At 38.4% G+C, this 26,569-nt stretch overlaps 1 protein-coding gene across 2 annotated transcripts in view; it reads left to right on the forward strand.

Moving 5' to 3' along the window:
- Positions 1–26,569, forward strand: part of TMTC1 (transmembrane O-mannosyltransferase targeting cadherins 1) — a 337,062-nt gene that overhangs the window by 167,413 nt on the left and 143,080 nt on the right. For both annotated transcript variants that reach the window (XM_069585452.1, XM_069585453.1), the window contains exon 8: positions 3,991–4,180. In XM_069585452.1, the coding sequence (XP_069441553.1) occupies positions 3,991–4,180 (190 nt within the window). The remainder of the gene's footprint in view (positions 1–3,990; positions 4,181–26,569) is intronic.

Here is a 26,569-nt window from a genome sequence, read left to right on the forward strand (position 1 = left end):
AACAGTTAGAACTGGACATGGAACAACAGACTGGTTCCAAATCGGAAAAGGAGTACGTCAAGGCTGTATATTGTCACCCTGCTTATTTAACTTATATGCCGAGTACGTCATGAGAAATGCTGGACTGGAAGAAGCACAAGCTGGAATCAAGATTGCCGGGAGAAATATCAATAACCTCAGATATGCAGATGACACTACCGTTATGGCAGAAAGTGAAGAGGAACTAAAAAGCCTCTTGATGAAAGTGAAAGAGGAGAGTGAAAAAGTTGGCTTAAAGGTCAACATTCAGAAAACGAAGATCATGGCAGCCAGTCCGATCACTTCATGGGAAACTCCCAGAGTTTACTCAAACTCATGTCCATTGAGTCAGTGATGCCATCCAGCCATCTCATCCTCTGTTGCAGTGGTATTGGAAATCTAGAAAATATAAGAGACTGAACACAACTTGCAGAGCAATGTCAAAATGTGGCCTGAATATTAAAAGTTTCTACATAGCATTTGCATCTACTCCATAGTCAAGCTGCAACCAAATATAAGATAAGAAAGCATTCCTGTGGCAATTCTGTTACCTTTACCACCATGTAAAATTTATTTTTATTATGAAAATATTAAGTACAAAAGGAGAGAAGATAGTGTAAAGAACCTGCTGCTGCTGCTGCTGCTAAGTCACTTCAGTTATGTACGACCCCTGTGCAACCCCATGGACTGCAGCCCACCAAGCCCTGCTGTCCCTGGGATTTTCCAGGCAAGAACACTGGAGTGGGTTGCCATTTCCTTCTCCAATGCATGAAAGTGAAAAGTCAAAGTGAAGTCGCTCAGTTGTGTCCAACTATTAGCGACCCCATGGACAGCAGCCCACCAGGCTCCTCCATCCTTAAGATTTTCCAGGCAAGAGTACTGGAGTGGGGTGCCATTGCATGTACCCATTATCCAGTTTCAACAATGATAGTTCATGTCTAATATTATTTCACTCATATTCCCACCCAGTTCTTCCCCCTTGTTTTAGTCTATAATTCTGAAGCAAATCCCAGTCATCATGTTGTTTTAAATGTGTATATTTTATGTGTATTTCTAAAAGACAAGAACCTTTAAAGAATAGAACTACAGTACTGTCACCACACTTACAAATTAACAATGATTCCCTGTTAGCATGTCTAATCAGCATTTCAATTTTGTCTGTCTCATAAGCAGTTATTTTTAAGAGCAGTTTGTTTGAATTCACAGTTAAACAAGAAGTGCATTTTGTTTGATATGTCTCAAGTCTTTTGATTTATTTGTGCCCTCTCCCATTTTTTCTTTGCCACTGCAATGTATTTGTTGAAGAAACTTCCATCATTTGTTCTGTAACACTCTGAATTTAGTATGTTGCTTCCTTGTGGTATTATTAAACATGTTCTGGTGTTTTCTGTATTTGATATAAACTAGTAACACAGGGCTTGATTAGATTTAAGTTTAATTTTTTTTTTTTTAATTTGGCAAGACCATCTTATAGATAGTGATGTGCATAATCCATCAGGAGCACATCAAGATGTTAGTTTCCCTGTCTGTGATTTTAAAATTATTTAATAAGTTCCTGGTACCTGATATAACCAGATCATCCATTATAAAATACCCCATCAACTTTTCATCTAATAATTTCAGCAGCCATTTACAATCTTTGCCTAGATCTATTACATCAAGAAGGAGATACTGTTTTTTAAAGTAATTTATTAAGAGCCAGAATGTAACTGAGTAACACAGCTGCATAATTTTCCTGCTAAGTTTGGTGGCTGAACATTCTCCTTTAAAGCCAAGTCGTTAAGAAGCTTTACTGAGCTAAGAAGTAAATAACATCAGCTTAGAATCTCTATGAAAAGAAGCCTTAAGTAACCCAATCATCTTTCTATGAAGTTGGCCTTCTCATAGGCCCAAACCTAAAAGGGATATGGTGACTTTTTTGTTTTTATTTTTGTTAAATAACAAAGCAGGGACTTAGTTAAACCACATGGACTGTAACCCACCAGGCTCCTCTCTCCATGGAATTTCCCAGGCAAGAATACTGTAGTGAGTTGCCATTTCCTTCTCCAGGGGATCTTCCCAGCCCAGGGATCAAACTCACATCTCCCAGATTGTCAAGTGGGTTCTTTACCATTGAGCCATCAGGGAAGTCCCTTATACTGCACTGTCTGTGCATTAATATTTTTTAAAAATAAAAACAGAGAGGAGAGTTTTGAAACACCACTGAAACATCTGATGCATTTCTCTGCTGGGGTTTAACAGTGAAGGCAGTGAATAACCCCCATCACCGAGCCTTTCCTGATCATTGTTAATGGTTTTTCCACTGCCAACCTTGGAACAAGAGGAGGGAAGGAAAGGAGATACGTTGACAAGGGCTGGGAAGGGTATTTTAATCCAGAGCTACTTAATTGAAAATTTAAGATGAACTTACTCTTAGCATTGGATTTGGCCCATCTAAGATTTCCTTTAAAAGGACATGGTGGTGGGGGAGGTCTCTTCTTCACATTCTGCACCCTCATGACTCTTTAATTCTGTATATCTTAGTTTCACTATTGGATTTTACCTTCCTTAAGGACAAGGGATTTTTCTAGGTCTTTGGTTTAGTTCCATATAGAATGTTAAAGATGAACCCAGCTGGACATGAGTTAGAGTAGTAAGAGCACACTTTATTCAGTAATTCCTGACAGAACAGAAGCTGAGCTCCATTCTGATTTGTGCAGAGGTGACTAAGTACTTTAAAGAAAGAATGGCGTGGGGGGAGGGGTTTGCAAACTGGTGCTTGGCTAAGTCAGAGAAGTAAAACATTACAACGGACTGATCCTCAAAGTGTATTCAGGCTGTGTCTACTGGCTGACAGTTATCACAGTTAGGATTCTGTCCTCCAGCAGACTGGGAGCCAGGCCTCATGCTCCTGGTGATGACATTTTAAAGGAACAACACTCCCGGGTCCTGGATAACACCTTGTGAGTTCTAGGAGATACATATTCCTAGTCGTAAGTGCTTTGTAGTAAATGCTCTAGGAAGTGAAGGTTGGAGGCCTTTTGTCATGGTTTGGCCAGAAAAGAAGTAAATTCTCCAGGCAATGATGATCTGTCTTTCTCAGGCTGTCATTTTAATGCAAGGGAGGGGCTGGGGTCATCCTGGAGACATGGCCTTCTGCTGCTAGAAGCCATACGAGGGTTCAGTCATCCCTTAGTGCAAAGACGTGGATGGAGTTTGCTGTATGCTGGGGTTCTGCCGTTCTCAAGGTTCTTGAACTCTACTTAATGATTTGTGTAGACTGAACAACAAACTTAAATAAATTCCATTTCCTCTGTGCAGAAAGGAAGGGGGTCCAGTTAGGATGCCTTCTGCTTTATCTTACTGCCTAGACACAGCCAGGAAACAGGAGTAATAACTCCAATCATTATTTTCCTTCCTGAGGTCCACCTGGCTATTCTTATTATCAGGGACAACTATATGTCCCTCCTCTTGAAGGTTAGGCCCTTGGTTTGTGAGAGCCTGTGTATCCCTACTACAGATATTTTGATTTTTTTAGATGGTTCAAAATGGATCACTCTATTTTAAATGGTTAATATTTGCATATCTAGTGCAGGATTTGGGGCATTATTAAAAAGAGACAATTCAAATGTCTCTTACTCAGGGAATTGTACCCAACGAGGCAGCATTTCATGTCAAAAACTTCCATCAAACTTTTCTTTTATACCATTTATCTCAGTTGTTATATATGTATTTATATGATAATTTAAAAAAAATAGGTCATGGAAACTCTGTCTTCTTCATCATTGAAAGGCCAGCAGATACCACAGTGACTAGCAGCTGTTAGATATATTCCAGAATGGTCAACTAAATGAATGAATGGCCTTCCATTTACCTTGTCTTTTTATAACATTTTCAGCATAGAAAGGCTATTCAGTAGAAACATGGTGAATGAATGTTTTCAGAATGTCATGGATCTCGAGTTGTGTTTTAGTGATTCTTCTTCTCTTTTAGATTCCTTACTTATTCCTACCTCTTGGCCTTCAACGTGTGGCTTCTGCTTGCACCTGTTACCCTGTGCTATGACTGGCAGGTGGGCAGTATTCCTCTGGTAGAGACCATATGGGACATACGGAACGGAGCTACCATCCTTCTGGCAGTTGTGATGGCCTTACTGAGTCTTCGTTGTTTAGCAGCCTTCAAGGTAATTTTCTTAACATTCAAATGAACACTGCATTGGAAGAGAGATGCTCTATACTCAGTAATGCTTTTTTCCTCCAAGAGAATGAGGGTCTAAATTGAATTTATCCTCTGTCTAAAAAATACTTTATATTTAAAAATTTTCCAGAAAGGTAATATATATTTTGAAGACTTTAATGGGGTTAGGAGGCCAAGGCTATCTTAATTATATACCATATTGTTTCCACCAACAGTGTAGAAATTGGATCTGAAATTTAATGTTCACAAATGAGAATTTTTTTTTCCTGCAGCAGTTGACTATTTTTTGATGCAATTGTTTTATTTCATGTAATGATAAGTGAGATATTAATAACATAGTCATAAGTACTTAAAATATGGTTAAGGTGCTACTTACATTAATGAATGCCTGCCTGAGTTGGTTGGGTGATTCTCATTTCAAAAAATACTACTACTACTAAAAAAAAAATACTACTAAAAGGCTTTATTAATAGTTTTATTATTGGAAACTTGGAAAAATATTGGAGTATGGAAAAATTATTAACTATAACATTTAAAAATGATCAAAGATGGCAAAGAACTTGAAAATATTTACTTATTAAAAATGGCTACAGCCTTGGGCAAGATGCTTCTTGTCTGAAGATGTTCCCATGCCCCCAGGACAGATGTTAAAAATCCACAGGTTTACTGGCTGAAGGTGACTGATTTGGTTGGGAAAATAGCAGTGCAGCTAAAAATTTAAGGGGGAGATTTTGGAGGCAAGAGAGCTATAGAAGGGCTGAGATAATACACTCTCCACACATTCATGGATGACTGCAAAAACAATTAGTGCACGTAGGATGCCCTAGAAAGCACAAGCAAAATTGAAACCTGGAGAGGCTTACTTATTTGCTGCAAATTTGAATGAATTCTTTAACCCATATACAGGTTGGGTGGCAGAGGGTAGAAATTTCACTGGCTTGAGTTGTCTATGTTTGATCTCCGTTGAAATCATTGGCTGATCTCAAAGATATGCTGGCACAAAAGATATTCCCCCAGAGATTCAGGCAAAAGAAAGAAAGAAACCCAATGAGCAAAAATTTCTGCTGTCTGCAGATTTTTCTATTTGTGTCCAGGCAAGTTTATCACATATTACAACAGGAAACCATCAGATTTCAGAAGAGCAGAATAGAATAGAGTTCATGGACAGAGGAGCCTGGCAGGCTATAATCCATGGGGTTGCAAAGAGTCAGACACTACTAAGAGACTGAGCACACAGCAAAAACAGCATAGTGTATGGCATGCTATATATGGTTTTTAATCAGATTACTGGACATGTAAAGAAATAGGATAGTATGACCCAAAGTCAGGAAAAAACAGTCAGTAGAAAATGAAATAGAATTCAGACAGTTACTAAGGTAATTCAATGGAGAAGGAAATGGTAACCCACTCCAGTATTCTTGCCTGGAGAATCCCATGGACGGAGAAGCCTGGTGGGCTACAGTCCACGGGGTCGCAAAGAGTCGGACACAACTGAGCGGCTTCACTTATTTCGCTTATGGTAATTCAATGGGGAAAGGGTAGTCTTTTAAATAGAAGATACTGAAATAACAAATTAATCCTTACCTCATACTATACATTTAGAAACTATTTTTAAGTGAATCATAAGTGTTAGTGTTAGTCACTCAGTCGTGCCCGACTCTTTGTGAGTCTGTGGACTGCAGCCCACCAGCCTTCTCTGTCTTTGAGATTTTCCAGGCAAGGATACTGGAGTGGGTTGCCATTTCCTTAAGAGTTAAACAGAACCAAAGATTCTAAAAGGAAATGGAAGAAGATCTTTGTGAATTTGGGTTCAACAAAGATTTTTATGATACATAAATTGTAAATTATTTTTTAAGAGTTAGTAAATTAGACATCATTAGGGTTAAAAGCTGTGTTCCTCAAACAATAATGTTAATTAAATCGAATGGCAAGCTACAAATTGGAAGAAAATATTTGCTGGGATATTTAAAGAGTTGTGAAAATTCAATAATAAGAAAAACAGCTCATTTAAAATGTTCAAGAGATACAAATGGATACTTCATAAGAAAAGATATACAAAGGTTAATAAGCACATGAAAAAATGCTTGGCATCATTAGTCATTAGGGAAATTCAAATTAAAAACACAAACAGAACTACTTTACATCCTCTAGAATAACTATAATTAAAAAAATTCACAATACTAAGTGTTGGCCAAGAAAGGGGAGCAAGTGGAGGCCTCATGTATTACTGGTGAAAATGGTTCAGTCACTTTGGGAATATTCAGCAGTTTGTTATTAATAAAAAGTTAAACCTAAAAACAGACAGTTCTACTCAGTATCTACTAAAAGGAGATGGAAACGTCTGTCTATACAAATGTCTTACAAGTAAGTATTCATAGAAGCTTTATTTGTACTAACTGAAAAATAAAAATAATCTAGTGACTTTACCTTGTAAATGGGTAAACTTAATGCAGTAAATTATCGAAAAATTTTAAAGGGACAAATAATGCACTGATGCATAAATCAACATAAATGAACCTCAAATACTAAGTGAAAGGAACCTTGCATATAAGATCACATAATGTTTAATTCCATTCATATGAAATGTCTGTCATTATAATTTTACCTTTCCTAGAGTTTTGTATGTCTAGAAAAAGCACAATTATAATGACAAAAAACCTGGGTTTGGGGATTGACCATAACTTTTGAAGGAACTTTTTGGGGTGTTGAATACTTTCTAAAATTTGACTGTTGTGGTTGTTGAACTACATACATTTACCAAAACTCACCAGAATATACGTATAAAATGGGTGGATTCTATTGTATGTGAATTGTATCAATAAAGCTATGTTAAAAAAAATACTAAAATGTTGCAAATAGATTAAAGATTGAAATGAATACATAACTGAAAATAAAATATAAAACATGCTATGTGATCCTAAAAGTGTGATGAAAAAGTGTTTGTTTTTTTTATTTGAGGTGAAAATTACATGGCATATAATTAACCATTCCAAAGTATACAGTATTGTGGTACTTAGTGTGTTCACAGTCTTGAATAGTTCACTGCTCTATTTTAGAGCTCTTTCATAACTTCATTAAAAACACCCATGCATATTAAGTAATAACTCCCAACTCTCCCTACCCCATCCCCTGGTAACCTCTAATCTGCTTTCTGTATCTGTGGATTTGCATATTCTGGATATGAAATAATTATATAATAACTACAAAAATATAATATGTAACCATTAATGTCTGACTTCTTTCACTTTGCATAGTATTTTTGAAATTCATGCTAGTTATAGTGTATATCAATACTCTATTCCTTTTATGGCTGAATAATATTGGATTTTGTATTATTTTGTTTAAAACATGGTGGGCATGAAGAAGTATCTCCCAATAGTTTTGATTTGCATTTCCTTAATGATCAGTGATTAACATCTTTTCATTTGCTTATTGGCCATCTGCGTATCTTTTTTTGGAGAAATGTCTATTCAACTCCTTTGGTCTTTTTCTTAAAATTTGGTTGTATTTTTGATGTTGAGTTATAAGAATTCAGAATATTAAATTCCCAACAGATAGATGATTTGGAAATATTTTCTCCCATTCTTTAGGTTTTCATTTCACATTGTTAATAATGTCCTTTAATGCACAAAAGTTGTTTTAATTTAATGAAGTCTGATTGCTTTCTATTGTCATTCATTACTTTTGGCGTTAAATTTAAAACTCAGTTATCACATTTGAGGTCATAAAGATTTCTGACTTTGTTCTCTTCTAAAAGTTTCATAAGTTTTAGCTCTGATATTTAGGTTATTAATCCATTTTGAATTAATTTTTAATATGAGCACAAATTTCACCTTTGTGGTAAAGCCTACCATAACTACTCTGTTTAAAATGCAAACATATACCCTCTAATCCACATCTTATCTCCCTTTCACTAAACTTTTTCTTCACTGTACTTCCAATTTCTAAAAAGTTATATAACTTGGTGATTTTATATAATGTGCTTCCTCCAATTAGAGTAGTAAGCCCCATGAGGACAGAAATTATTTTCTATTTGGTTTAATGCCGTGTTTATAACACTAAGAATTGCTACCTCCAAAATTTATTATCTAAATTTTGTTGTTATCTAAATGAATAAAGCCATAAAAAGTTAGCAACTCTATTTATATTTTGGTATGCAGAACCTTTTTTTTTTTTTTTTAAGGTGAACTCTATCTAAAGCCTATATAAAGACCATACTCAATACCAGTATGAAGTGTTAGAGGGTCAATATAAGATTTGTTTTATTAGAGTCTGGCCTCTGTGGTTTGACATGCCTGCTATATTGATATTGATCTGCAGGAGCAAATATAGTAGAGTGCTGGACCGGTATGTCAGGAAGGGTTTTTCTTGGCTCCCTCCCAACTAATTAAAGGGAGTGTTGCATCCCCACAGGCTGTCATCTTGGTCACGTTATGTTAAAGACTTGCCTTCATGATGGCAGTCGAGCCCTACACGCACAGGCAAGCCTTGGCTGTCCCCAGAGTGTCTTTGATAACATGATAAATGAGTAGAAACTTCTCCGTTGGAAGGCTATTAGGCCTTTTCTTTCATGAAATTTGTTCCAAAGTCACTTTCTTGCATCAGGAAAAACATTAGCAAAGCATTCCAGCTGTGGTGATAGTAAAATTTCTCTTTTCTCTGATGGCTTTCATCTTGAAAATTCTTTGCAAACATTAACTGAAGCCTCTGGCAATTCTTGGAGGCTACTTGCACTTTCTACATTTTCTTCTTTCAGAGCTTGGAGACTGAGGTTTGGCATCTAGCTCGTGTTTATGTGGCCTGGCCTCTCTGTTCTTGATCTACTTACACATTGGAAGGTCTTAAAAGTCAGATTGTCCTGCTAGTTAGTAACTTCTTAAAGTACAGATAATCCTATTTATTCTATGTGATGATCAATTACTAAGGACATGATCCTCAGGGCTTCGACTCATGACAATAAGCAGTAGAACCAAGATTTTATGAATATAGAGGTACTACTTATGGATATTCTTCTGTGCTAAAAAGGAACAGTGGATGAAATGTTTGTAGCAATATCAGCAAAATAAACCCAACTCTCTCCACCTAGAATATTTCCAAATGATGTGTGTACTGTATTAATGTATTGAAATTATTTTATAATCCCTGACTATTCCTCTTGAGAAATCTGTATGCAGGTCAGGAAGCAACAGTTAGAACTGGACATGGAACAACAGACTGGTTCCAAATAGGAAAAGGAGTACGTCAAGGCTGTATATTGTCACCCTGCTTATTTAACTTATATGCAGAGTACATTATGAGAAACGCTGGGCTGGAAGAAACACAAGCTGGAATCAAGATTGCTGGGAGAAATATCAATAACCTCAGATATGCAGATGACACCACCGTTATGGCAGAAAGTGAAGAGGAACTAAAAAGCCTCTTGATGAAAGTGAAAGAGGAGAGTGAAAAAGTTGGCTTAAAGCTCAACAGTCAGAAAACAAAGATCATGGCATCCAGTCCCATCACTTCATGGGAAATAGATGGGGAAACAGTGGAAACAGTGTCAGACTTCATTTTTTTGGACTCCAAAATCACTGCAGATGGTGATTGCAGCCATGAAATTAAAAGACGCTTATTCCTTGGAAGACAAGTTATGACCCACCTAGATAGTATATTCAAAAGCAGAGACATTACTTTGCTGACTAAGGTCCGTCTAGTCAAGGCTATGTTTTTTCCTGTGGTCATGTATGGATATGAGAGTTGGACTGTGAAGAAGGCTGAGCACCGAAGAATTGATGCTTTTGAACTGTGGTGTTGGAGAAGACTCTTGAGAGTCCCTTGGACTGCAAGGAGATCCAACCAGTCCATTCTGAAGGAGATCAGCCCTGGGATTTCCTTGGAGGGAATGATGCTGAAGCTGAAACTCCAGTACTTTTGCCACCTTATGTGAAGAGTTGACTGACTGGAAAAGACTCTGATGCTGGGAGGGATTGGGGGCAGGAGGAGAAGGGCATGACAGAGGATGAGATGGCTGGATGGCATCAATGACTTGATGTACGTGAGTCTGAGTGAACTCCGGGAGATGGTGTTGGACAGGGAGGCCTGGCGTGCTGCGATTCATGGGGTCACAAAGATTCGGACACGACTGAGCAACTGAACTGAACTGAACTGAAATGATTTATTTAAATTTAAGATAATAAGTCCCTATGATACATTACTAGGGGAAAAATGCTTAGATAAACAAGCATAGACATTGAGTCTCGGGAATCATGGAAAATATTTCTTTTATTTTCACCTTTGTTTGATTCTCAATCATACAAAATCCACCCTGACTTTTCCTCAGAGGAGAGTATGTTCTCTTTAGCCTCACTACTTTTTCCTCTTTAATCCTCACAATGTTGATTAAATATCTACTTTTTGCCAAGATCACAGCAGTAAAGAGAATGAAGGTCTTGCCTACATGGAACTTACCCTTAATCACTTGAAATTTATCATTACGTGCCAGCCATTGGTAGGGGCTATGAGGAGGTCAGGGTCGACCTCACAGCTGTTATGACACTTGAGCAGAGACATAAAGGAAGTGAAGGAATGGGCCATTTGGCTGCTTGGGGAGGATTATTTCAAGTAGTAGGAAAGCAAGTGCCAAGGCCCTGAAGCAGAAAAGTACTAGAGAGGAGACAGAGCAGCAAGGGGGCCAACACAACTGTACAGAGTGGGCCAAAGTTGAGCCAAAGGAAATGATTCGAGGAGATGATAGAGTGTGTGTGTGTGTGTGTGTGTGTGTGGAAGGCAGGAGGCGAGGGCTGAAGTTAAAGGGCAGTCTTAGCATCCACAATGCATATGTAAGACATACACACATTTCTTTTGCTAATATTTATTAACCAATTTTGGGGGGAGGGCATAACGTTAGGGCAATATATATGCTTACACTCTTTTTTCTCCTCCAGTTTACCAACATCACTTCTTTTATCTTACCTTATCATCAACCAGGGCACTGGAGGAGGGGGACATATTCTACCCTGTTACAGTTGTATTTACACTTAATGAATTTTTCTGGAAAACTTATTGATGTTACAAAGCTATAAAGTACCACATGTTAAGAAATAAAACAGCCATTATTTCCCAGTCCCCAGCCACAATCCGAGTCCCACTCTCTGCAAGCCTGCTTTGAATATTTGTCCTTGCACATTTTTTGCACTTACTGAAAACAAAAGCAAATTCTCTCTCATACAAGTAAGTTAAGTTGCATATCATTGTAAATTGCAGGCCTTTCCAGGCCACTTCCACAGCCAGCTGGAGTGTCCCGGTAGGTAAAGCAATTCGGAGATCCTTTGTTAGAATTTTTTTTGTTATTGGAGTATCATTGTTTTACAGTGTTATGTTTCTGCTGTGCCGCAAAGTGAATCAGTTATACATGTACATAGATCCTCTGTTTTTAGATTTCCTTCCCATTTAGGTCACTGCAGAGCACTGAGTAGAGTTCCCTGAGCAATGTAGTATGTTCTCATTCATTATCTAAACATAGTGTCAGTAGTGTATATATGTCAATCCCAATCTCCCAATTCATCGTATCCCCCCTTTTCCCTCCTTGGTGTCCATAAGTTTATTCTCAACATCTATGTCTCTATTTCTACTTTGCAAATTGATTCATCTCAGAGGTTTGAATTTTGACAAGCTCTTGTCCAGGGTGGACTGGGAGAACTAGGACTCAAAATTTAAAGGTTTAAAGATTGTTTATAATTTGTCCCATTTTTATGGCATATGAAATTTAAGACCTCAGAAAGTCATTTATTATTTATCATAAAAGAGCTCACTTGTGTCTGAGAGTTTAAATATGAACTTCATCTTATTCTGAGCCTTTCCATCTCCTCTTCCTGTTTACACCTTTAATTCATGAGGAATGCATATGAGCTCATAATACATAATGTAGAGAACAATCTAGAAATTCATTATTGGATTGAATTCTTTTTAACAATGACTTTTAAAATGAACTAATTTGCTCTCACTCGTTGTGATGAGGATAATCACTCTGTTGGAAGGTGTGTACAGTAGAGATTAAGAGCACTTAAGACATGAAGGCTGGTTATTCCATTCTCACCTGTGAATAGTGTATGTCTATATACCAAGAGAACAACAGGCCAAAAATGTACTTGGTTTTTTCTTACAGATTGTGCATCAGACTATTGACTTGCAATAGTGACATAGATCAGGAAAGTTTAGATTAATTTGGATTGTTTAAAGGAGTTAATACCATCAGTCCTGCACTTTATGCTTGTCCTTTCCCACATCCTTATTTAAGAGTAATTTACTGTATTGATTCTCCATTACATTTTCAGAAAGAATCTTGAGATGTTAAGTTTTTATATCTTTTATAATATTGAGGATGCTTGTAAAACTTAAAACCTGAGGAAAAAAAGAAGGCAGTTAATGATAGCCAGCTTTCCTAATAATGACCTCAACAAAAAGGTGTGCTTTGAAAACATACATTAAGCAAGGAAGTCTCCTCCCTCAGGTATGAGGTTTTAAGGATTGATTTTGTTTGGTGATTTGTTTTCATTTTCAATAGGGATCACAGCTTTGTCCCAGGTTTTCCATTCACAGTCTTCCACATCTTTCCCTTGAAACAAGCACAAATCATTGGCTGTATCTCCGGGCCCTGCAAGACCAGTTAGATTCTCAGGTTTGCCTGGCAATGAATGTGCAGCCTGTCCAGTGGAGGTAACCACTAGTGATGACTTGATGGAAATGGAGAGGCAGGGCTGGGTGGGGGTCATCCTCTGGGAGGTAGCTGTGGGATTTCTGGAATCTCCCTTCATGCCTATTTCCAACCTCGCTCTTGAATAGCCTCCATGCTAGCAAATTAATTCTCAAAATTCTCCAAGCCAGGCTTTGGTAGTACGTGAACAGTGAACTTCCAGATGTACAAGCTGGGTTTAGAAAAGGCAGAGGAACCAGAGATCCAGTTGCCAACATCTGTTGGGTCATCAAAAAAGCAAAAGAGTTCCAGAAAAAAAAACATCTATTTCTGCTTTATTGACTATGCCAAAGCCTTTGGCTGTGTGGATCACAGCAAACTGGAAAATTCTGAAAGAGATGGGGCTACAAGGTCACCAGACCTGCCTTTTGAGAAACAGGTATGCAGGTCAAGAAGCAACAGTTAGAACCAGACATGGAACAACAGACTGGTTCCAAATCAGGAAAGGGGTACATCAAGACAGTATATTGTCACTCTGCTTATTTAACTTATATGCAGAGTACATCATGAGAAATGCTGGGCTGGAGGAAGCACAAACTGGAATCAAGATTGTTGGGAGAATTATCAATCACCTCAGATATGTAGATGACGCCATCCTTATGGCAGAAAGTGAAGAGGAACTAAAAAGCCTCTTGAAAGTGGAAGAGGAGAGTGAAAATGTTGGCTTAAAACTCAACATTCAGAAAACTAAGATCAAGGCATCGGGTCCCATTCTTCATGGCAAATAGATGGGGAAACAGTGCAAACAGTGACAGACTTTATTTTGGGGCTCCAAAATCAGTGCAGATGGTGACTACAGCCATGAAATTAAGAGATGCCCAACATTCAGAAAACTAAGATCAAGGCATCGGGTCCCATTCTTCATGGCAAATAGATGGGGAAACAGTGCAAACAGTGACAGACTTTATTTTGGGGCTCCAAAATCAGTGCAGATGGTGACTACAGCCATGAAATTAAGAGATGCTTGCTCCTTGGAAGAAAAGTTTTGACCAACCTAGACAGCGTATTGAAAAGCAGATATATTACTTTGCCGACAAAGGTCCATCTAGTCAAAGCTGTGTTTTTTCCAGTAGTCATGTATGGATGTGAGAGTTGGAATATAAAGAAAGATCAGCACCAATGAATTGATGCTTTTGAACTGTGGTGTTGGAGAAGACCCTTGAGAGTCCCTTGGATGGCTAGGAGATCCAACCGGTCCATCCTAAAGAAAACCAGTCCTGAATATTAATTGGAAGGACTGATGCTGAAGCTGAAGCTCCAAAAGAACCTGTTTGAAAAGACCCTTATGCTGGGAAAGATTGAAGGTGGAAGGAGAAGACAGAGGATGAGATGTTTATTGGCATCACCGACTCAATGGACATGAGTTTGAGTAAGCTCTGGGAGTTGGATGTGGACAGGGAGGCCTGGCGTGGTGCAGTCCATGGGGTTTCAAAGAGTTGGACATGACTGAGTGACTGAACTGAACTGAACTGAACCGATGCTAGTGTTACCACAGCCCCCATCAATATACTCAGTGAAAGAGCAAGCACATGGACAAACAGAAGATTTCTCTTTATTAAACCCCCCCACACATGTCAATATCATGGTAATCCAAGTCTATGCCAAGTCTATGCCCCGACCAGTAACGCTGAAGAAGCTGAAGTTGAACAGTTTTATGAAGACCTACAAGACCTAGAACTAACACCTAAAAAAAGATGTTCTTTTCATTATAAGGGACTGGAATGCAAAAGTAGGAAGTCAAGAAACACCTGGAGTAACAGGCAAATTTGGCCTTGGAGTGCAGAATGAAGCAGGGCAAAGGCTAATAGAGTTCTCCCAAAGGAACGCACTGGTCAAAGCACTCTTTTCCAACAACGCAAGAGAAGACTTACACATGGAAATCACCAGATGGTTGACACCGAAATCAGATTGATTATATTCTTTGCAGCCAGAGATGGAGAAGCTCTATACAGTCAGCAAAAACAAGACCGGGAGCTGACTGTAGCTCAGATCATGAACTCCTTATTGCCAAATTCAGACTGAAATTGAAGAAAGTGGAGAAAACCACTAGACCACTCAGGTATGACCTAAATCAAATCCCTTATGATTATACAGTGGAAGTGAGAAATAGATTTAAGGGACTAGATCTGATAGAGTGCCTGATGAACTATGGATGGAGGTTTGTGACATTGTACAGGAGACAGGAATCAAGACCATCCCAAGAAAAAGAAATGCAAAAGGAAACATGGCTTCCTGAGGAGCCATTACAAATGAAAAGATAAGAAGAGAAGAGAAGAGAATGTGAAAAGAAGAGAAGCAAAAAGCAAAGGAGAAAAGGAAAGATATACCCATTTGATTGAAGAGTTCCAAAGAATAGCAAGGAGAGATAAGAAAGTCTTCCTCAGCGATCAGTGCAAGGAATAGAGTGGGAAAGACTAGAGGTCTCTTCAAGGAAATCAGAGATACCAAGGGAACATTTCATGCAAAGATGGGCTCAATAAAAGACAGAAATGGTATGGACCTAACAGAAGCAGAAGATATTAACAAGAGGTGGCAAGAATACACAGAATAACTGTACAAAAAAGATCTTCACAACCCAGATAATCACGATGGTGTGATCACGCACCTAGAGCCAGCCATCCTGGAATGTGAAGTCAAGTGGGCCTTAGGAAGCATCACTATAAACAATGCTAGTGAAGTTGATGGAATTCCAGTTGAGCTATTTCAATCTCTAAAAGATGATGCTGTGAAAGTGTTGCATTCAATATGCCAGCAAATTTGGAAAACTCAGCAGTGGTCACAGGACTGGAAAGGTCACTTTTCATTCCAATCCCAAAGAAAGGCAATGCCAAAGAATGCTCAAACTACTGCACAATTGCACTCATCTCACATGCTAGTAAAGTGATGCTCAAAATTCTGCAAGCCAGGCTTCAGCAATACGTGAACCGTGAACTTCCAGATGTTCAAGCTGGTTTTAGAAAAGGCAGAGGAACCAAAGATCAAATTGCCAACATCAGCTGGATCATTGAATAAGCAAGAGAGTTCCAGAAAAAACATATATTTCTGCTTTGTTAACTATGCCAAAGCCTTTGACTGTGTGGATCACAATAAACTATGGAAAATTCTGAAAGAGATGGGAATACCAGACCACCTGACCTGCCTCTTGAGAAGTTTGTATGCAGGTCAGGAAGCAACAGTTAGAACTGGATATGGAACAACAGACTGGTTCCAAATAGGAAAAGGAGTATGTCAAGGCTGTGTATTGTCACCCTGCTTATTTAACCTCTATGCAGAGTACAGCATGAGAAACATCAGGCTGGAAGAAACAAAAGCTGGAATCAAGCTTGCCAGGAGAAATATCAATAACCTCAGATATGCAGATGACACCACCCTTATGGCAGAAAGTGAAGAAGAACTAAAGAGCCTCTTGATGAAAGTGAAAGAGGAGAGTGAAAAAGTTGGCTTAAAGGTCAACATTTAGAAAACTAAGATTATGGCATCCAGTTCCATCACTTCATGGAATATAGATGGGGAAAAGTGGAAACAGTGTCAGACTTTATTTTGTGGGGCTCCAGAATCACTGCAGATGGTGATTGCAGCCATGAAATTAAAAGATGCTTACTCCTTGGAAGAAAAGTTATGACCAACCTAGACAGCATATTAAAAAGCAGACGCATTACCTTGTCAACAAAGGTCCATCTAGTCCAGACTATGGTTTTTTGTAGTGGTCGTGTATGGATGTGAGATTTGGACTATAAAGAAAGCTGAGTGCCGAAGAATTGATGCTTTTGAACTTTGGTGTTGGAGAAGACTTGAGAGTCCCTTGGACTGCAAGGAGATCCAACCAGTCCATCCTAAAGGAAATCAGTCCTGGGTGTTCATATGAAGGACTGATGTTGAAGCTAAATCTCTAACACTTTGGCCACCTGATGTGAAGAGCTGACTCATTTCAAAAGACACTGATGCTGGGAAAGATTGAGGGCAGGAGGAGAAGGGGACTATAGATGATGAGATGGTTGGATGGCATCACCAACTCTATGGACATGGGTTTGAGTGGACTCTGGGAGTTGGTAATGGACAGGCCTGTCCCGCTGTGGTTCATGGGGTCACAAAGAGTTGGACACGACTGAGCGACTGAACCGAACTGACACATGTCAGCAAGGAGGGAAGATTGGAAAGTGATTATTTTCTCATTGACAATCTTACCTTATTCCCCAAAGTACTTGGAACAGGAGTAATTTATGAGAATAAATACAGTATCACAGAGCAAGAGGAGATGGCAAACTTTTCTCTCTTTTTGCTAAAGAAGTGGGTATAAATATTTGAGCCCTTGTCATATAGTCTGTCAGAACTATTCTCCTCTACCATTGTCACATAAATTAGCTGACCCCTGGTATACTACCATAGATTCACATGGCTGAACTAAAACATGCTTTTAGATTTCTGGAAGTTACTTTCATTTAGCTTAACCAAACAGTATGTTAAGGTATTATTGTGTCAGATACATCACTGCAGAATAGCTCTTCTAAATTCCAGAATAGCCATTATGAAGCCTGGTAAAATAAGCATCAGGTTTTAATATACCAAATGGTAAAATAACACTGAACTTGAGGAATGAAGATTGCAGTTAATGGTGAATGGCTGTGTACCAATATTGATGAGTATTTTCCTTTTCTTCTTGCCTACATTTCTCTTTTCAGTTCCCATTCTCTGAAAACTTCACATTCTCCACTTGTCCTCAATGTATGCGAATCTTCCTCATACTATTACAGGTCCAATCTTTCCAGCCCATTTACAGCCTGGCCGGTTTGTCCTGCTCTGGGACCCCTGCCAGCACTGAGAGAAGAGGTCCTGTAGTGTCTTGGCCATGGTCCATCTGTGTGTGACCACCAAGACTTCGGGAGAGTCATTTTCTGAGAGGTCTCTCTGTCAAATTTTGCAGCCTAGTTGATCCAGCCTCTTCTTACTGCTTTCAGTTGACTTCTTAACTTGGCACTTTTTACCTGTAGTGATAACATCCTACTGTTTGGGTCACAGTTTTCCAATTTAGTTGTTCAGTCACCCAGTCCCATCTGACTCTTTACGACCCCATGGACTGCAGCACGCCAGGCCTCCCCGTCACTCACCTCACCTAGCGAAAGGTGTTCAAGTCAGTACCTGTCGTTAATTTTGGCCATGCTCTGAAGCTCAGATTTCAGCTTCTATCACTTTTCTGATGAAAGCTGGAAAATGAGGCGCTTACTGCTTCCTCAGATGTGATGTTGAAAAGTAGAGAAGTTGAATTTGCACCTTATTTTAAAAATATACAAGCAACTTATGCAGCTCAATTCCAGAAAAATAAACGACCCAATCAAAAAATGGGCCAAAGAACTAAATAGACATTTCTCCAAAGAAGACATACGGATGGCTAACAAACACATGAAAAGATGCTCAACATCACTCATTATTAGAGAAATGCAAATCAAAACCACAATGAGGTACCACTTCACACCAGTCAGAATGGCTGCGATCCAAAAATCTGCAAGCAATAAATGCTGGAGAGGGTGTGGAGAAAAGGGAACCCTCCTACACTGTTGGTGGGAATGCAAACTAGTACAGCCACTATGGAGAACGGTGTGGAGATTCCTTAAAAAATTGCAAATAGAACTCCCTTATGACCCAGCAATCCCACTTCTGGGCATACACACCGAGGAAACCAGAATGGAAAGAGACACATGTACCCCAATGTTCATCGCAGCACTGTTTATAATAGCCAGGACATGGAAACAACCTAGATGTCCATCAGCAGATGAATGGATAAGAAAGCTGTGGTACATATACACAATGGAGTATTACTCAGCCATTAAAAAGAATTCATTTGAATCAGTTCTGATGAGATGGATGAAACTGGAGCCGATTATACAGAGTGAAGTAAGCCAGAAAGAAAAACACCAATATAGTATACTAACACATATATATGGAATTTAGGAAGATGGCAATGACAACCCTGTATGCAAGACAGGGAAAGAGACACAGATGTGTATAACGGACTTTTGGACTCAGAGGGAGAGGGAGAGGGTGGGATGATTTGGGAGAATGACATTCTAACATGTATACTATCATGTGAATTGAATCGCCAGTCTATGTCTGACGCAGGATGCAGCATGCTTGGGGCTGGTGCATGGGGATGACCCAGAAAGTTGTTATGGGGAGGGAGGTGGGAGGGGGGTTCATGTTTGGGAATGCATGTAAGAATTAAAGATTTTAAAATTTAAAAAATAAAAAACTAAAAAAAAAATAAATAAAATAAAATAAAATGAAACACATTCAAAGATCCATTGCTGCTGCCTCTTCCCACATGCTTTTGCCTTCCCATCAACTGCTTTGTCTTATATGATACAAATTGTGACTTATTTTCAGTCATTATAATTTCATCTGGTTGTCTAAATTAAATTTGTAACGACCATCTTCAAGTGGGAGCCAGTCTCCTCCAGATTGGAGGCAGCCCCGGTGTGGAGGAGTACTGCCCCAAGTTCCAGACCCAGAGTCCCAGGGCTGGGATGAGAGAAGGCTGCAGAGCAGAGTGAGTAGTGCCGACCTGAGTCAGGCCGGGCTATGCCCCTGCGGTCTGTGAGCTCACCTTGTTTAACCCTGTTCTTACACCGTACTGTCAAGTCATTGTGAAGGTGAACCAGGGCAAGCCATGCTGCACACTCAGCACAGTGGCCGGCATGTGGGGAACACTGAGTACCTGGCAGCTGTTCTTTTATTCCTTGTCATCATCACCACCATTACCATCATCTAGAAATCATCACAGTTCAAAGTCAGGAGCACTATCAGGGCTCTTATTTCCATTTTGTAGGAATAATCAGACTTGAACAAAAATGTAACCCAGTTGACTGCTTTTTTTTTTTCCTTTATTTTTTTTATTTTTAGTTTTTTATTTTTTAAATTTTAATATCTTTAATTCTTACATGCGTTCCCAAACATGAACCCCCCTCCCACCTCCCTCCCCACAACATCTCTCTGGGTCATCCCCATGCACCAGCCCCAAGCATGCTGCATCCTGCGTCAGACATAGACTGGCGATTCAATTCTTACATGATAGTATACATGTTAGAATGTCATTCTCCCAAATCATCCCACCCTCTCCCTCTCCCTCTGAGTCCAAAGGTCTGTTATACACATCTGTGTCTCTTTCCCTGTCTTGCATACAGGGTCGTCATTGCCATCTTCCTAAATTCCATATATATGTGTTAGTATACTGTATTGGTGTTTTTCTTTCTGGCTTACTTCACTCTGTATAATTATATGTATTTCAACTTACAATTACACTTTAGATCATCAAAAATATTTATACTACCGCAGATTGATCCTGCCCTCCCACCTCCCCCCTTTCTCCCATCCTAGGTAACAGAGGTTAAATTCTTGGCCTAAGATCTAAGAGTAGAAACATACTTAAAGATTTTTAATGATTAAGCATATTTTAGAAGTTGGAAGTAGATATGTTCAAATATACTAAAAAGGCAGAATCCTAACATAAAACTATTTAGTTAAAAAATGAATGTTAATCAAGGGGAAGAAAATAGTGACAAATATCACTAAATTATTTACAAATGAACATTGGAGTCATCACCTACACCTCCAAATTATAGAAATGTTATAGATTTTAAAGATATTTGAAAGTTTACCAGAATAGGCAAGATATAAGAAAAGAATCATTTTCTTTATTGTTGTTTTTAAAACCTGTTACTGGCATTGCTAGATTTCTCCATTCCACTCAGTCCTGGGTATTGAAACAAAATAGCCATTGGAACACCAACATTTTATTCAGTGGCTACCTGAAAATCAGAGATTCTTGTGCAAAGTCTTCCCAAGGCATTCTTTGCTGTCCATTACTAATACCTCACCTGGGAAGTCATTTTCTCTTTGTGATGTATCTGCACCTCATGCATATCTTTCTCATATAGGACACAGTTCAGTTGTAATACTCTGCTTGGCTTTTGATCTGGCCTGGCAGGAGTTTTTTCATATCATTAAGTAATTTGTTTTATTCTTTGCCTTCACAGGGCAGTCACATTTTCACAAGTCACACACACTCTTTAATAAGAAAGTTACTTACTTACCCCTCTGATGTTTATACCTTAGTTGCAAATCTCACTGAAATTATTAAAGAAAGATTTAGATAGTTATGTAATGGGAAAAAGGAATTTCAGACATCAGTAACAGTTTTACTTTTCTTGATTGTATGCTTTATGATTCTCAGCATGATTTTTTTAGTCTATATTATTATTTGCTTTTACTCAGAATAATTGTCACCTTTTAAGTGATAATCTTAATTTTTAACAATCCTATTATTTCTTTTAACTTAATGATTCATACTGCCATAAAAGCAACTTATTACCACCTGGCCTTGTAATACTTCTGATTGTTTTAAACACTTAAAAAGGTCAAAAGATGTTTTTGTAACCCTGGAGTCATTCTGTCATTATTTCCATTGAGAACATGACATTTCTATTTAAAGGAGCCCACTGTTTCCATACTGTTTGAAGAAAACCATGAAGTATATAATTAGGATGACCTGAGATAAAAGCAGCTAAAGTAAGTTTCTCTAAACAGAAAACCCATTGAGAATAGCTTTTTTTTTTAAATTTCCAAATATTTATTCTTTTTTTTTTTAATTTTAAAATCTTTAATCCTTACATGCATTCCCAAACATGAACCCCCCTCCCACCTCCCTCCCCAAAACATCTCTCTGGGTCATCCCCATGCACCAGCCCCAAGCATGCTGCATCCTGCGTCAGACATAGACTGGCGATTCAATTCACATGATAGTATACATGTTAGAATGTCATTCTCCCAAATCATCCCACCCTCTCCCTCTCCCTCTGAGTCCAAAAGTCCGTTATACACATCTGTGTCTCTTTCCCTGTCCTGCATACAGGGTCGAAAAACACCAATACAGTATACTAACACATATATATGGAATTTAGGGAGAATAGCTTTTTGTATTAGAAGATAGAAAGGAGGCTGAAGTGACTGATAGCCAGATTCTGTAGGTGGTTTGCTCCAAGTTCTATGCACAAGGAACTTGTAAAAGGATGGCAAATGTGATAAATACAACCCTGGGGAGAATCATTCACCCCATTAAAAAATAAATAAATAAAACTAAAATGCCTTACTTTGTCATATGCTTTGCCTAAAGAGGCAGCACAGAGTATTAGAAGGAAAATGAGTTTGTCATATGAGCTTCTGTGTTTCTATATTTACATTATTACACATTAAAATGTTGACAATAGGGTCTTCAAACTTTTTTTCTCACCTAAAATGTAATAAGTGAAATAATATATAGGGTACCTGGGGTTGTTTAGCAAGGAAATTGCTGTATAAATTCATTTCCACATGGTATTTCAAACCAACATTCTGAAATTTAACTCCTGAACTTACTCTTTCATTGTTTCCTGACAGTTTTCCACCTCTGTACGTTCTACTAGTTGCCGAAGCCAAAATTCTTGGGGTTTTCTTGTTTCCTCTCTGTCTTGCTCTCTAATATCACATTCAACCCATCAATAAATCTGATCAACACTTGTTTCTTTTTTTTTTTTTTTTTACATCTACTCAACACATAATGGGTTTATTATTATTTTCAAATAAAAATTTTCTCAATTTAAATTTTTAACATGGACTCCAGAAATAGATATGTAACACACAAACCATAGATGTTTAACACACATAGCACATACTTTGGGATCCTCATAAAGGGGTCCTGAGGTCAAATGGTTAAGATCAACTGGAATAAGCTCCTAAGCTATCCGTTCCTGCAGGACCAATTTTATCTGTGGTTTGGATTTTTGAGTACTGGCTTAAGGAAAGGCAATTCTATTTGTGATTTCAATTAGGAAGCAGCTCAGTTAACATTTGTGAATATAAGAATAATTGCAGAACACCCAAAGAAAAGTCTTTTTCTACCAGTTCCTGATTCGCTCTGCCCATCCTGAGCTCCAGGACCTTCACTGCAACGTACCCTTTGGGACTTATCTGTTAGCTATCAAGCTATAGAAACACTTGAGAAGTTTTCAGATCTGGGATTTTAAAATAATAACCAAAGTTTTGATTAGAAATGGTTCAGCCAGTAGCATGGTATGAAAACAGGAAACAGCTTTCTCTACAATTGTAACAGGCCAGATTACACATATCAAAAATACAAATAATATGCAGTGGAGTTCTGCCAATGACTGGAATCCTTTCTCACTAGAAACTAGAGAATGCTTAGAAGGGAGGATAATGTGATGGTGAACAGATCAGGCCTTAGAGTCAGGCAGAGCTGGGTTTGACTATCTATCATGCCCCACACTTGTCAACATCATGGCTTGGGAAATGTTAGTTAATTTTATTTTATTTTTTATTTTTTTATTTATTTATTTTTTTTTTATTTTTATTTTTTTTAATTTTAAAATCTTTAATTCTTACATGCGTTCCCAAACATGACCCCCCCTCCCACCTCCCTCCCCACAACATCTCTCTGGGTCATCCCCATGTACCAGCCCCAAGCATGCTGCACCCTACGTCAGACATGGACTGGCGATTCAATTCTTACATGATAGTATACATGTTAGAATTCCCATTCTCCCAAATCATCCCACCCTCTCCCTCTCCCTCTGAGTCCAAAAGTCCGTTATACACATCTGTGTCTTTTTTCCTGACTTGCATACAGGGTCGTCATTGCCATCTTCCTAAATTCCATATATATGTGTTAGTATACTGTATTGGTGTTTTTCTTTCTGGCTTACTTCACTCTGTATAATTGGCTCCAGTTTCATCCATCTCATCAGAACTGCTTCAAATGAATTCTTTTTAATGGCTGAGTAATACTCCATTGTGTATATGTACCACAGCTTTCTTATCCATTCATCTGCTGATGGACATCTAGGTTGTTTCCATGTCCTGGCTATTATAAACAGTGCTGCGATGAACATTGGGGTACATGTGTCTCTTTCAATTCTGGTTTCCTCGGTGTGTATGCCCAGAAGTGGGATTGCTGGGTCATAAGGGAGTTCTATTTGCAATTTTTTAAGGAATCTCCACACTGTTCTCCATAGTGGCTGTACTAGTTTGCATTCCCACCAACAGTGTAGGAGGGTTCCCTTTTCTCCACACCCTCTCCAGCATTTATTGCTTGCAGATTTTTGGATCGCAGCCATTCTGACTGGTGTGAAGTGGTACCTCATTGTGGTTTTGATTTGCATTTCTCTAATAATGAGTGATGTTGAGCATCTTTTCATGTGTTTGTTAGCCATCCGTATGTCTTCTTTGGAGAAATGTCTATTTAGTTCTTTGGCCCATTTTTTGATTGGGTCATTTATTTTTCTGGAGTTGAGCTGCATAAGTTGGTTGTATATTTTTGAGATTAGTTGTTTGTCAGTTGCTTCATTTGCTATTATTTTCTCCCATTCCGAAGGCTGTCTTTTCACCTTGCTTATATTTTCCTTTGTTGTGCAGAAGCTTTTAATTTTAATTAGATCCCATTTGTTTATTTTTGCTTTTATTTCCAGAATTCTGGGAGGTGGATCATAGAGGATCCTGCTGTGATTTATTTCTGAGAGTGTTTTGCCTATATTCTCCTCTAGGAGTTTTATAGTTTCTGATCTTACATTTAGATCTTTAATCCATTTTGAGTTTATTTTTGTGTACGGTGTTAGAAAGTGATCTAGTTTCATTCTTTTACAAGTGGTTGACCAGTTTTCCCAGCACCACTTGTTAAAGAGATTGTCTTTACTCCATTGTATATTCTTGCCTCCTTTGTCAAAGATAAGGTGTCCATATGTGTGTGGATTTATCTCTGGGCTTTCTATTTTGTTCCATTGATCTATATGTCTGTCTTTGTGCCAGTACCATACTGTCTTGATGACTGTGGCTTTGTAGTAGAGCCTGAAGTCAGGCAAGTTGATTCCTCCCGTTCCATTCTTCTTTCTCAAGATTGCTTTGGCTATTCGAGGCTTTTTGTATTTCCATACAAATCTTGAAATTATTTGTTCTAGTTCTGTGAAAAATGTGGCTGGTAGCTTGACAGGGATTGCATTGAATTTGTAAATTGCTTTGGGTAGTATACTCATTTTCACTATATTGATTCTTCCGATCCATGAACATGGTATATTTCTCCATCTATTAGTGTCCTCTTTGATTTCTTTCATCAATGTTTTATAGTTTTCTATATATAGGTCTTTAGTTTCTTTAGGTAGATATATTCCTAAGTATTTTATTCTTTTCGTTGCAATGGTAAATGGAATTGTTTTCTTAATTTCTTTTTCTACTTTCTCATTATTCGTGTATAGGAATGCAAGGGATTTCTGTAACACTTGTTTCAAAGTATATCCAGAATCTGACCATTTCTCACTGCCATCACCCTGGTCCAAGCCATTCTCTCACCTATATTGTTGCCATAACCTAACTAGTTGGCCCACGTCCACCCTAGTGCCAGTGGTCCATACTACTCTCAATACAGTGACCACCATGATACATTAAAATGCAAATTAGATCATGCCCTTTTTGTACTTAAAATCTTTCAATGGCTCTATATTTTTCTCAAAGTAAAAGTCATAGTGGTCAGTATAGTGGCCTAATGCTCTTGTCCCACCCCATTGTTTTTCTTGTGTCTTGAACTCATGTCCTCCTATGAAATGAATACTGCCACTGACTTCATCTTTTGAAGGCTTTGCTTAATTGCTACCCTCTCAACAGGACGTACTCTGTCCACCATGTTTAGAATTGCACCCCCCTTCCTGTCCACTCATCCTCTGTTTCAAATATCCCTCACCAGATTCTTATTTTTTTCCTCTCTGGAAAGGCAAGAGTTTTGTTTGTTTGGTTGGTTTTGCTAACTGATATATGCCAGAGAGCCTAGAACAGTGCCTGGAAAATACAGAGAAGATGGACGTGATTGACTGCTAAATTCTTTAAGTGATTGCCTATAAGCACATTGCCCAAAGGGATTATAAAAGAAGGCAGTAATATGTTTATTGAATGAATGAGTAATCAGTGATAGTGTTATACCAAGAAACTCATTGCTGAGGATGGAAAAGTTATCAAGAATACCTTGAGGAAGAAAATTAATTAGAGGAGGTATCCTTGATGTTCAGGAGGTAGCCTTGATGTTCAGGCACTTTGTGTGTCTCATGGCAGAGGCCAGGAGTCTGAGCAGCATGACTAGCTGCAATTAGCAGCTACCTATATATAGCTGTGTGTTGGAAATGGAAACTCATCTTAAAAGCTGACAACGTATTCAGAGACAAGCAGAATAAATTCGTAGGTGCAGGATGATGTGTTTAGAAAAGAAAAGCCTAGAAGAAATGATAAGTTGAAGTATTCAGTATTTAATTTAATGATCATTCATTGGTTTCAAACAATATGCTAAGTATGGACAATAAAAATAGAAGAAAATCAGATGGTAAAAATTCTGTCTGTAGTGCAGGAGACCTGGGTTTGATCCCTGGGTCAGGAAGATCCCCTGGAGAAAGAAATGGCAACCCTCTCCAGTATTCTTGCCTGGAGAATTCCATTGACAGAGGAACCTGGTGTGGGCTACAGTCCGTGGGGTAGCAAAGAGTCAGACACGACTGAGCAACTAACACTTTTTTCAGAATAAATATGTAGGTGAAGGATGGTGTGTTTAGAGAGGGAAAGACC

This window comes from Ovis canadensis, chromosome 3 (assembly GCF_042477335.2).
Source record: "Ovis canadensis isolate MfBH-ARS-UI-01 breed Bighorn chromosome 3, ARS-UI_OviCan_v2, whole genome shotgun sequence".
Classification (NCBI taxonomy): domain Eukaryota; kingdom Metazoa; phylum Chordata; class Mammalia; order Artiodactyla; family Bovidae; genus Ovis; species Ovis canadensis.